This window comes from Halichoerus grypus, chromosome 6, assembly GCF_964656455.1.
Source record: "Halichoerus grypus chromosome 6, mHalGry1.hap1.1, whole genome shotgun sequence".
NCBI lineage: Eukaryota > Metazoa > Chordata > Mammalia > Carnivora > Phocidae > Halichoerus > Halichoerus grypus.
Genome location: NC_135717.1, coordinates 68,953,222 through 68,966,415, shown reverse-complemented (window position 1 = coordinate 68,966,415; position 13,194 = coordinate 68,953,222). Strand labels below are relative to the sequence as shown.

General features: G+C 44.1%; 1 protein-coding gene and 1 non-coding gene across 7 annotated transcripts in view; one reads left to right on the top strand and one right to left on the bottom strand.

Moving 5' to 3' along the window:
* SVIL (supervillin) overlaps positions 1-13,194 on the bottom strand; it is a 227,787-nt gene that overhangs the window by 39,701 nt on the left and 174,892 nt on the right. For 4 of the 6 annotated variants that reach the window (XM_078075317.1, XM_078075319.1, XM_078075320.1 and 1 more), the window contains 2 exons: positions 7,267-7,396; positions 3,355-3,402 (listed from right to left, as the gene is read on the bottom strand). In XM_078075317.1, the coding sequence (XP_077931443.1) occupies positions 3,355-3,402; positions 7,267-7,396 (178 nt within the window). The remainder of the gene's footprint in view (positions 1-3,354; positions 3,403-7,266; positions 7,397-13,194) is intronic. The other 2 variants (XM_078075322.1, XM_078075321.1) reach the window with 1 other exon arrangement.
* LOC118540491 (U6 spliceosomal RNA) lies at positions 787-894 on the top strand. Its single transcript, XR_004919672.1, has one exon. It is a non-coding gene; the product is annotated as a U6 spliceosomal RNA (small nuclear RNA).

Below are 13,194 nucleotides of genomic sequence, written 5' to 3'. Positions count from 1 at the left end.
ACAAAAATTAACTCAAGATGGATCATAAGTCTAAATGTAAAATGTCAAACTATAAAATTTATATAAGATAGCATGGAAGAAAAATCTAGATTACTGTGAATTCAATGATGACTTTTTAGGTACAACACTAATGAAAGAAAGAACTGGTAAACTGAAATTCATTGAAATAAAAAAGCCTTTGCTCTGTGAAAGCACTGTCAAGAGAATGAGAAGACAAGACACAGACTGAGAAAATATTTGCAAAGGACACACCTGATAGAGGAATGTTATCCAAAATATACAAAGAACTCTTAAAACTCATCAATAAGAAAACAACCAACCAACTGAAAAATGGACAAAGATCTGAACAGACATCTCAACAAAGAACATATATGTGTGGCAAACAAGCATATGAACAGGTGCTCCACCTCAAAAGTCATTAGAGAACTGCAAATTCAGACAACAATGAGATACCACTATACACCCATTAGAACAGCCAAAGTCCAGAACACTGACAACACCAAATGTTGGTGAGGATATGCAGCAACAGGCACTCTTATTTTTTGCTGGTGGGAATGCAAACTTTGGTACAGCCACTTTGCAAGACAGTTTGGCAGTTTCTTACAAAACTAAGAGGAGTCTTAACATATGATCCAGCAACTGTGCTGCTTGATACCCAAATGAGTTGAAAATGTCTACACAAAAACCTGCAGATGGATATTTATAGCAACTTTATTTGTAATTGCCAAAAATTGGAAGCAACCAAGATGCTCTTCGGTAAGCAAATGGATAAATCAACTGTGGTATGTGCTTCCTTTGGCAGCACGTATACTAAAATTGGAATGATATGGAGAAGATCAGCATGGCCCCTTGCACAAGAATGACATGCAGATTCATGAAGTGTTCCATATTTTTAAAACAAACAAACAAACAAACTGTGGCATAACCAGAGAGAGAATATTATTCAGCACTAAAAAGAAAGAAGCTATCGAGCCATGAAAAGACAGGGAGGCATCTTAAATGCACATGACACAGTGAAAGAAGCTCATCTGAAAAGGCTACATGCTGCATGATCCCAACTATATGACCTTCTGGAAGAGACAAAATCATGGAGACAATAAAGAAACTGCCAAGGATTCGAGGGTGGGAGGTATAAATAGATGGAGTGCAGGGGGTTTTTAGGGCAGTGAAACTAGTCTATATGATACTATAATGATGGATACATGTCATTATACATTTGTCAAAATCCAGAGACTATGCACCAAGAGTGAACCCAAATGTAAACTATGGACATTGGGCACTAATGATGTGTCAATGCAGGTTCAACACGTTTAACAAATGTACCACTCTGGTGTGGGATGTTGATAGTGGGGAAGGCTATGTGTGTGTGTATGTGGGGGTGGGGGGGCGGGAGGGCAGAAGATATACAGGAAATCTCTATACTTTTGGCTCAATTTTGCTGTGAACCTAAAACTCCTTTAAAAAAATAAAGTTTATTAAAAAATATGTATGTATGTGCATATATATATAATAAATATAATTTATATTTAAACAGTTCAATAATATATCTTTTCTTTTCAAGTTTAGTATGACTTATTTAGAAGAAACAACCCATCCCCACCCCCTCGGTGATAGAACAGCAGGTTTGCTCCAGATTTCAGCCTGTTTTTGGGGGCTGACCCTGATGTCTGTGTGGGGCTGGGCTCTCACAGACCAGCATTCCTAACTTCAGAGGAATGCAGGAGAGTGAGGAAGAGGGGGGTTTCCACTGTGAAGATATAAGGTGAGGTAGGAGGGCCCAGCAGACACCTCGCTCTGATAGGACTCTGTCAGTTTCATATTTGAAATAAGGTCTCAGTGTCTTCCTCAAAGACCTGTTTTGTCACCACTCATCCTAAAGGAACAGTATAGTCATGAAATTTTTAGTTAGACGACATCTTAGAGGTAAGAAAGTCCCAGTTCTGATGAGGAGACAGACGCCCTCAGAGGGAAATGACTAGGTTAAGGTCCCTCAGAAGGAGAGAGGCTAGCATCTGGGATTCATGACAAAGTGGATGCAGGCACTTCTCATAGCTATTTTGACCCCAGGGACATTCCAAGGGGAATAAAAAACAACCACTGGTACTTTGAGTTTTAACAAGGATCATGTGTTATGCACCAACGGAATGATTCTGCCCAAGCCAGGTCTCCTTTCTGGGGTGGGGTTCAGATGAGGTACAGTGAAGACAGAGCGTAAGGGGCAGGAGGTCTGTGGTTTCTCATCTCAGTAAATCACTGCAAGCAGCTCCTGTCTGAATAGCCTCTTCCTTTCTGTATCTTCCTCTCTGGCCCGTCCACACCCAACTGCCTCCACCACATCTCCACATCTTCCTTTATCAAGCTTAGCAAGATAGCACTGTTCCCAAGTGGGAGCAGGAACACTCTGGCGTATTCCTTGGGCTCCTGACTTACCTTAGGATATGAAGATTGGACATTAAAAGGGGGAAATTTTCCTCTTAAACCCGTTTCACGATTCATTCAGTGAATGAATGCCATCAAGTCTACCTAAAAGTCTGACCCATGGATGTGATGTGTGTGACTAGCTCTAAATTTATGAGAACTGATCACACACACACACACACACACACACACACACACACACACACACAACACGCACTGAAATGCAGCAAAGGAGTTACTTCCCCAAATGAAACAAGTTCTTCCCTACTGCTCAGAAATTGCAATGAGGCTTAAAATGTGTAGGCTTTTCCTCACCTGATTAATAGATACAAAAGACAGGTGTTTATGGGCAGCAGGTATAGCAGGAGAATAAGTAGAAGCATATACAGGTTCCTATAGAGCAAAGCAAGAGGATTAGAGGTGAAAAGAGAAGGTGTATCAGAGCTGGGAGGGGAGGAGTAGAGATAAAAACAAGATTTCTCGACCAGGATGTTAATTTACTCATTGCAATTTCAGTTCTCTTTTCAAGAGAGTCCTTCCTATTTGTTTGTTTTCTTAGAGTGCTAACAGAAATCCACACACGCACAGTAAATATACCCAAGTCAGTTCTGTGCAGTAATTACATGAGGTAATGACAAGATTACTGCAATTTCTATGATATTCAGTTACTGAGAGGGAACCGTGACTTTCATCGACAGTTTCAGCATTTAACGTAAAATCTCTTCCTTAAAGTCTTTAAAGTTTGTCATTATATGATTAAAAAAAAATTAAAGAGACAGGATAGCTCCCTTCTCTGGATAGAGGTGGCATCTTGTCTGGGGGTAAGGAACCAAACAGCGAGGGCTTAAAAGGGAAACACCAGTGATGAAGATTACACATGGCGAGGTCGAACTGTGGCTATAATCTAGAGGACACCTATGTTAGAGTCAGGCTTACCCAAAGCAGATTAGAAATGGCACTATCATCTGCAAATCCTCCTTCTTCCTACAGGTTAAAACAAATAGGAAACATTGCAGAGTGCTGGAGAATACGGTTGGGTTAGGGTGTCACAATCATTTTCAAGGATTTAGTGCCTGGGCTCAATCAGACGCATGCACATGCTCGATCACACAGTCAGGTGGTACAAACACCAGGTAAACTCATATCCCATCAGTGGGATAATAATCTTTCATTTGGAGGTCATACCATCAGCCTTTCTCCCCCTCCTCCCCTAGCTCTTTGAGTGGACTTCTTTCTCCTGAATTCTAATTTGGAATTTCAATGTCAGCAGATAATTAGAAAGTGAATGTGGCAGATTTACCTTCGTCGAATTTTCAAGAACATGCTCTGCGGACATCATAGATCTTAGCTTGATTCACTGACCTGATACTACTGAGCACAGCTGGATAGCAAATCCACATCTGTGACTCAGACATAGAGCTGGATTGTAATGGCAAACTCTATAAAGGGATTTTATTTCCTGGAAAAAAAGTCTGATATATTGGATGATTATCTTAAAACTGTAATGAGTCACGACATGCCTTGATGTCAAACATGCCAAAATGAGGTTGAAATTTAAAATAATTACTTGGTAAAAATAAATAAATGCAATTGAGTTGTAACAGAGAGACTCCCGCTTTGAAAACTTTGTTTCATTTTTTTCGCTCTTTGGACGTAATGAGTTAGCCTGGAGGGAACGGTCTACAGATCATGCTCAAGTGCACACATTCCAGACAGTGTGGACCTGGCCAAATCTACAAACCACATGGCTTTCCCATCTTCAGAACTAATTATATATGCTACAAAAGCAAAAATGCTGAAGTCAGGTTAGCCCTTCCCTGGACTAAAACCAAGAACAGGAGAAAGAAGAGAGAAGAGAAGAAGAGTGGCAAGGGGAGAGGAAGGGAGAGAAAGAGGAGAGAGGAAGAACCCAGACCGGTTGTTAAGAGAAATGGGAGAGTCAGCTACGTAAATGATTTGCGCTCAGAAGCTCCAAATCATTCATCCTGATTCGGGGTGGGGGAATACATTTGGAAAACAGGGAACTGCTGTTTAAGTGAGGTATTCTCTGAGACATGGCTAGTCTTTTTGTAGGGAATGAGAAGCTCTAACTTAGTTCCCCAAATCTATTCATGGGCCAAGAGGTATTTTCTTCTCAGGGAGGATCCAGAATGACGTGCTGGTTAGAGCACCACAAATTTGTTTTGTTTGGGGGCAAACTGACAGAAACAAGACCCTTACAGGTTTTTCGAGGCATCCTTTGACATTTGTTTTTAATGTGGCTACTAGACAATCTAAAATTACTTATGTCGCTCACATTCTATTTTTATTGGACAGCAAGGATTTTCATAGGGGCCATGGACGTGATTTATATAGAGTCCTGTCTCTATTTCCTGCCTCCTCTGCATTTCCCCAGGTTGCAACTCATGGGGCTGCGCTTACAACACACAAAAGCCGGAGGAGGGCAAACTGGAAAATGTTTGGCCACCAGTTACGTGCCTTTGATGAATTCACAAACTGCCGGAAGTGATGCCCTGACTGCATAACCAGCTCTCTTCTTCTCTTGGTGGAAAAGATGGAAGGTTCTAGAGCTTGCTCCCCTTAGCAGAGCTCTCCATCAGCAAGTCTGGATCCAGCCCATGTGGCAAGATCCCATCTGCATGCACCATATGGCATGAATGTCTTTCTCTGGGGCAGTATTCAGACGCCCAGCAAGCAGTGGCATCTCTCGAGCCCTCCCTGGCTGTCGGGGACCCTCTGAAGACAGATTAGGTTTAAGGCAGCTCACATCTGAGCCCAGTGAAGGTGTGACTGAACTATACTGCCAGCCCTCGGGAAGAAAAGAAACCAAGGGCTTATCAGGGGCCATGTGAAAACCACTTGACCTCAACAGAACTTGAGATTTCCCAATGTCTGTTACAAAAGCCTAGAATAGATCGGCTTATTTTAACTTCAAAGAGCTTACTGTCTCAGGCCGTGGTGAACTAGGTCACTGAGGAGGAGGAGGAGGAGGAGGAAGAGGAGGAGGAGGAGGAGGCAGAGTGAGTTCACGAAGGCTGCGTCATCTGCAGCGTCCAGGAGCCCAGAGACACGTCTGCACACTCGGGCCCTGGGCACGCTCTGAGCCCCGGCGCTTCTGCGGGCTGTGCTCCCCGCCCCCACGGGCAACTACAGTCACCACCTCATCCCTCCTGCCTTCTGAAAACCTTCGTCAAGTGGGAGGCAGTTCAGATCTGATCCTCTACTCACAGCTCAAATGACCCCTCCCCGTCTTCTCAGGGGTAGGGCGCCTATGCCATTCACTGTTCCCGAGGAACCTAGCCGGCTTTATGCATGACAGCTGTATCTTTCCTTTCACCTGGCCACGTGGGACTGTCAGCTCCCATAGCTTCTCTGCATCTTCCAAAACGACCAACAAGAGGTGAGTGTTAAAGTTATTGTCGAGGGGCGCCTGGGTGGCTCAGTCGTTAGGCGTCTGCCTTCGGCTCGGGTCATGATCCCAGGGTACTGGGATCGAGTCCCACATCGGGCTCCCTGCTCTGCGGGAAGCCTGCTTCTCCCTCTCCCACTCCCCCTGCTTGTGTTCCCTCTCTTGCTATGTCTCTCTCTGTCAAATAAATAAATAAAATCTTTAAAAAAAAAAAAAAAAAAGTTATTGTCGAACCGATGATTTCAAAACCCTTTTAAATAAAGTGTGTGGGCAACAGGGATACATCGAGGGACCCAGAGTTGGTTGTTTTTTCACTTCAAGATTTCGTTCTTGAAATCCAGACTTCACCCACATGCTTTTAAATATCCAGCTCTATTGGAGAACCTTACAAATGGCTGAAATTAAATGTCTTCGGTCATTATCTTTAATATCCTATATGTCTCAAAAGAGAAAATTCAAATTGTTGTCCCAGTTTAACCTAAGAGGACACACAAGTACCATATCAAATAGCATCGGAGTTCCCGCCTTAGCATCCTACATGGGCACCTCCCTTTCATGGAAGTTCCTGAATGCATCAAAAGGCCACATTCACAATTCCTCTCTTCCACAGATGCTAAGCTGCTTTAGAACTAAAAGGGGTACAGGTGATCACCCTGATGGAATTGTTGGTTTTTTTTCTTCATTTCTGTTTAAAGACTTATGACCCTAGAAGTTGGCCAGTGGACGTGTGACCTTGTCCCCAGCCAGCACATGCATTTGCAAACCTAGGGCCAAGCAACGGGAAATTCACCATCAGCTTTGAGAGTGTGCACTGACCGGTTCAAAGCTGGTCATCATTACACTAGTAATTTAACAATTCGTCAGGACTTTTGCAGATGAAATGCTTGCCAGTATCGATAACAATGCATTACTTGATTTTATTTCAATTTGTAACGTATTTTGCTGTACATTCTCAACAAAAGGCACGCCTCCTCGTTGTAAAACACGCTCACAATCACGAAAATAAGTACTCACTGACCACACGCATGTCCTTGTTTTGTATGTTTCAGTTTTAAATATCAGCATAAGACATTCAAGTCCACATTTTATATGTATCTTATAAACTGCTTGTGGTCAATTGAAGATTTTCACTATAAAGGTTTTAATAACACTGTAATGTCAGACTTCATTTTGGAAGGTTTTAAACCAAAGCACACACTTCAAAATGTAGGAACTTGCTTGCGTGACGCATTATGTAAGCAGTGCTGCTAACACTTTGATAGCATCTCAAGACTCTACCTTTTGATCGGTTTCGGCCACTGTGAGACCGATGTGCAGTGTGTACCCACGGCAAGACAGTGCTTCACAGAGTGGGCATTAGTTAGGGCATGCTTGCCTACCTGATGCACTTCCAAGCGTGATGTTAGTGGAATGCTTTTTCCTAACACGGAAAACATTACCTTCTTCTTGAGGGACTGTTCCGCTTCTTGTATGTGCAGGCTGCCGGTGACAGACGCCTTGCCATACTCCTGCTTTCTGATAAGTCTGTTCTTCCAATCTTCTTCACCACTCTTCTTCAATAGCGCTAATCTGGGGGGGAAAACAGGCCAAGCAAAAGGGGTTCAGCACCAAACTCTTCCTTGTAACAGAAGTATAGCTTGGGTAAATTAGTCTTTGGCCAAAACGTGACCACAGCTACCTAATTTTAATCTTTTTGAGTTTCATTTTCATTTATTCTGAAGAATGCCATGTCTGGAAAATTAATATAAGCATCCCCTTTTCTAAGATGCCCCCTCCCCCAAATCTTAAAGCTGATTGCAATGCAAAGCTGAAATCGGACTTGCCAGATAAAGATGCATCATCATTCCACCAGAGGAATATCTCTGTTTTTTCCCTTGCCCTTGAGCTGAGAACAAGGAGATAAAGGTAAACCATCCCCAGAGAAAAATGTCTTCTAATGACCCCTTCTGGTCACTTCATGAAATAACATTTAATGACTACAGCTGGATGGACAGTACTCCTTTGCAGAAAATTTAGCAGAAATGGGTTTAAAACCTTAAAGCTATAAAAAAACTGACAATCGCTTAGTATCAGACCTTTCAAGAAAAGGCAAAAGATGTTTAAGATTTTCGTCTCTTTGTACCCTCAGCCCTGTTCTTTTCCTCCGAAGGCACTTGGTCTCTCCAATCTATCTTAATACAGAAACTATTCTCTACAACCCTGTTTTTAAAATGATTACTCCAACCTTCCTCCTGGGGAAAGCCACATACAAAAAAAGAATCTAATTAATTGAGATTTTTACCTAACCTACTTTAGCTCAACTCTGGTGTGACTTGATACCAAGCTGCCTGGATGCTACAACCAGTACGACCAGTGAAAGGCTGTTTTTGTGAGCGTGAGGCTGCTCCGGCTTGCTCTCCTATGATGAATGGGGCAGTCTCAGGCACTGAAGTCGGACAAACGTAGGAAAGATAAAAGGAAAAAAAGTGACCACTGCAGTCATTTGAGCTGCTGTTCAAACGATGTAAAGATTGGGCAAAGAGGGATTAGACCCCCTTTCCTCCCTGCCAAGCCTGCCAGGCCAGGTCTTTTGAACATCCTAGCGCATGTCCGTAAACAGCATACTGTATCAGTTCTAGCTTGGCCCTGAACTCTGGTCCAGTAGCCTGGCATCCTTTCCTTGTTGGTCATACTGGGAACTGGACTCAATGGTCTCTTAGGTCCCTTCTACTAATTTTCCTGACTCCGCTAATGAAAGTTTTTCTAAGCAAATAAAAAACCAAACTTTGCAGTACTTAAATAAGTATCTACGTCCATCTACAAATTTAGACATAATCATACCTTCACTTGTTTATTCATTCAGTCAAATAACGGAAAGTAAGCAATGAAGAAAAGAACTCCCCCAAAGGGGCAGGAGCTTCACACCCTGGATCTATCCCCTTCTCTTCTCTTCCCTTCCCTTTCCTTCCTTTCTACTATGTGACAGCGGATAAGATCTAGCATGACCATTCTATACAATGCCACCTCATCGATCTGTGATATTGTGATTTATAATAAGAAATACATACTTGGTTTTCATCACCTTTCCTGGCCTACACCCTTGGAATTTCCTAAGTGACAAGAATGACAGAGGTGTCTTTATATTAATCAGGTGACTTTGGGGAAGCACTTAAGGATGGGGAGTGGTTGCCAGGAGAACCAAGCCCACAGTATGTGATTAGAGGGGCGGGAATTTCAGTCCTATCCCCTGACTTCTTGAGAGGGGAGAATGGCTGGCGGTTGAATCAATCACCAATGGCCAAGGATCCAATCAACCTTGCCTATGTAATGAGGTCTCCATAAATACCAAAAGGATGGGGCTCAGAGAGCAGGAAGCTCCACACCCTTTCCCCATACCTTACCCTATGCATCTCTTCCATAACACAGCTGTTCCTGTGTTATATCCTTCTATAATAAGCTTGAGATCTAGGAAGCAAAACATTTGAGTTCTGGAGGATGCTCTAGTAAATCAAACCCAAGGAGGGGGTCATTGGAATCTCCAATCTATAGCCTATAGGGTCAAAAGTCCAGGAGACAACCTGGACCTGCTTCTGGCATCTACTGTGTGTGTGTGTGTGTGTGTGTGTGTGTGCACGTGTGTGTGTGTGTGTGTGTGTGTGTGTGTGTGTATGTGTGTTAGGGGGCGTTCTTAGGGGATGGAGCCTTTAACCTGTGGGATCTGATGCCATCTCCAAGTTGACAGTGTCAAAACTGGGTTGAATTGCAGGACTCCCAACTGGTGTCAGAGACATGTTTGGTGGTGGAGGGAAAAAACGCACATTGGCAGTTAGAGTCAGAATCCTAAGACAGGCCCCATTTGGCTAAAGGTTCCATTTAGCCCTACATTCTGTGGTCTGTGATGTTTGCCAGTACTCTACATGCTACCAGGGCTAGTTCACGTACTTGAAAACAAATTCTCAGTGCCTGCAGGTGTTTTCATCAGACTATATAATGATTTCTCTTTTCTCTAATAATTCTGAGTCAGTTTTATTCTAATAAGAAAAAATAACCGGATAAAATCAAATCGTGAAAAAATAATTAGTATTTGCATAGAGCTTTCAAAGGTTTCAAAGTATCTATAAGTGAGATTTTTAAAAAGTGAGCATGCCAGTATTTTTACACCCAAATGAAGAAGTACTTCCAATGCACCATCTTGTGAGGAGAGACGTTCATCTCCGTGATATTCTCCTTGCAAACTGGTCTCAGAGCCAGCTTCTGTCTCTTACTTCACCTTTGACACAGACCAGTAGTTCTTCATCTTGGCCGGCCATCTACCTTTTTAATCAGATTTGATCCCAAGTGAGCTGAGAGAATCTAAAAAGTCAAATTCATCCTCATGAGTTGGGCTTATGGAAAATCCTGCAGTCTTTGAGGATGTTCTCAAAATAAAGCTCCCGGGTGTCTGGAGCAATGAAAACATAACCCAAATAACCATCTGGTTTCCTTGGTGGCTGCTCTGAGGAATGCCAACCTGACTTAGAAAAAAACAAATTGTGGAATCTACAATCACTTTATGGTCCACCTCATGCTCTACTGGTCTCAAAGAAACTGGAGATTATTCCCAATGTGACAGACGAGGCACGAGTGCACACACAGGCCAAGGATTTCACTGACCGAGGTCACACTGCGTGTCAGGGGGACAGGGAGGTGCGGTCCCCAGGCAGGGGTGCCCTGCCTCCCAGAGCGTGGCTTGTCTCCCTACATTAGTGTGTTAGCTGACCAGACACATTTGTGTCCGAATGTTTTAGAAACTGCATAGTGTTCTGGCTTTCTTATAATGTTGTTTTTTCCCCCTGGGATGGCCTTCAAAGAATTCCTCCATTCCAAAAACCTGAAATCTTGCTTCTGGATGTGTTGGCAGGGTCATCATCAGGCACTTCCAAAGACTACAGAGCAAGTAGAATAACATGGAAGAACCGGTGTTTCAACTTAGCCCACACGGTGCTTGGACCCTGCCCTAGCTTACCGAGTGCAAATGACGGCTAACTTAAAAATAACATGTGCTGAAACCTAAATGCATTATTCCTGTCCTTCAGATTTCCTACTTGGTGTTCAACAAGCCGGGGAGGGCGGGAGACCTTTCCTAACATGTTCTCTCCTCCTGAGATTCCAGGACCCTCCTGAGTCAAGGAGACCACTGTGCGCCGGTGGGGGCCGAGGAGCAAACGTCTGCTCCTACACACGACATAAATTACTGCCGATGCAATTCAAACAACTGTCAACGCTTTTAACATCCACCAAGTCCAAGTGCTATTTGCAGGGCTGTGATGTTGAGAGCCCGGGCATCTGCTTAGTCTGAGGCGGGGAACCCCGTCAGCGGCACTGGGTTAGTCTATTAACCCCAAGGCCTGGCCCGGGGCCACAGCGCTGTGTGCTTCCAAGGCCACCAGGGGAAGTGTCCGCCTCTCCCCCTGCGGCCCACACTTTCTCAGAGGGGAACGCAGGCCTGACACGGCTGTGTTCAGCCTGGTCTAAGAGGCCGGCCTGATCAGAACGGGTTCTGCAGGCTCACAGCAGTCAGGGCCCGGTCAAATGTGGAACAGGCAAACCACGTGCCCCTTAATCTTAAGTATGGTGGTTTTTTTTTCCTTCCCCCTTTAAAAATGCCCCTGCGTTTCAGAGAATCACTGGCACCACACAGATTTCAGATAGGATGGACCAGCACTGATCAGTACTCATATCAGATCTTGGTCTTGGCTAGTTTGCAGGCCACAGGAGTGAGCTCATGTGTCTTCTAAATGAGGACGCACCAGAGATCAGAGAAGGAGGCTGCAAAGGGGAAAGACTCCTCTATCCCTAATTCTTACGACAATCTGGGGGCCCTCTGGTGGCTGAAATCTTGAGCAAGAGCCTCCAGTCCCTGTGGGAGAAGCATGGACACAGCCTCTGGCTGGTGGAGAGCAAGGGAGGGTGGGAGGAGGGGGGTGCCAGGGACACAGGGGCCAGAGCGGGCCTCTGTGGGGCAGACCGCTACAGGCTGGCGAGGGCCAAGGGGCGCATTCTTCGCCATTCTGGGAGTTCAATTTCCCAGTGAGAGATTGGCTTTGTTGCCTTTTTTTTAGGGATCTTCTCCTGAATACGAAAGCACAGATACAGTTGCTTTGGTCACTGTGGATAAGATTTCTGATAGCCCAGTATACTTTAAAAGAGGTTTCAAAGGTCTTACCCCTAAAGAACACACAATTCATTTGACTTATAATATTTTTCAAAGAAGTACCCAAACAGGGGCAATTTAAACCCAAATCCTTTAGGCAGTTATGAAACAGCTGATTTTACTAATCCAGTGGAAAAAGCCAATGGAAGCCTACGTGTTGTGCTAGTTATGGTTCAAACTTGACATTCTGGATGTCAGAAAAGAGGAAGAAAGAAAAGGAGCCTTTAGGGATGTTTCCTTGAACCTCCGGCCTACCCTAAAAGAGAAGCATACTGAGGATTTCCTGTAACTTCTTAGGTGTTACACACTTCTAAGTCCCAGTTATCAAGTACAAAACGGGGATAGCATTGCCTCCCTGTAAGGGCTGCCTTCAGCACTAAGTCCGTGAGAAATTCCAAGGGCGGGAGATGACCCCTGGCGCCCCTCAGGATGGAAGACTCAACACGCCCACCTCCAGAGCAGAAAAGAGATGCGGATACACGAGGCTGAGGAAGCGAGAGCTGCAGCTTTCTAGAAATGATGAAGGAAATCTGCAAAGTCCAGGCTCTACATCTTACTAAGAGTCTGATGTGAACATGGAATTGGAAATAAGCCATGCAAAGAACATGTGAATCGAGAAAATTCACGTAGGACGAGGGCGAATCTTTCTACCACTGCTGCCTCATTGACATTTCTGTCCTCTGCTCAGTGTCCTAGTTGGGACACAGGTGAGCTGCTAACACACCGGCCGTGAGCACGTGGCAAGCTCACCCCAGCTACCAAGGGGAAGCTGGAGACAGGCACCTGGGGTTGGTCCCATTGCCCCCTGTGGGCCTTAGTGGCCCTTGGAACCAAACCCCTCCTTTGGTAAAACGGGGCAGTCAGAAGAAGTTAAAATAAGGTTTGAAAGTTCTATGTTATATGTCACCTCACAAAAGAAATAGGAAAGCCCAGATACTATATGAAGAGCATTCTTATTTGAAATAGGTCAAGCTTCATTCTTTCTTTCTGAACAAAAGGGAGGGATCAGAGCCCCACTTCAGGAAAAAGGATCACAGATGGGCTGTAAAGATACGCAGTTTTGTTTTTTCAGCAAAGTACAAATAAAAATACTATCAAGATAAGGGGGGAAAGATCACTGGAGATATATTTTCTAAGAGAAGTGTCTCTCGTCCTTTATTAGCGGCTATGCTCCTTATAAATTATGCTAATAGAT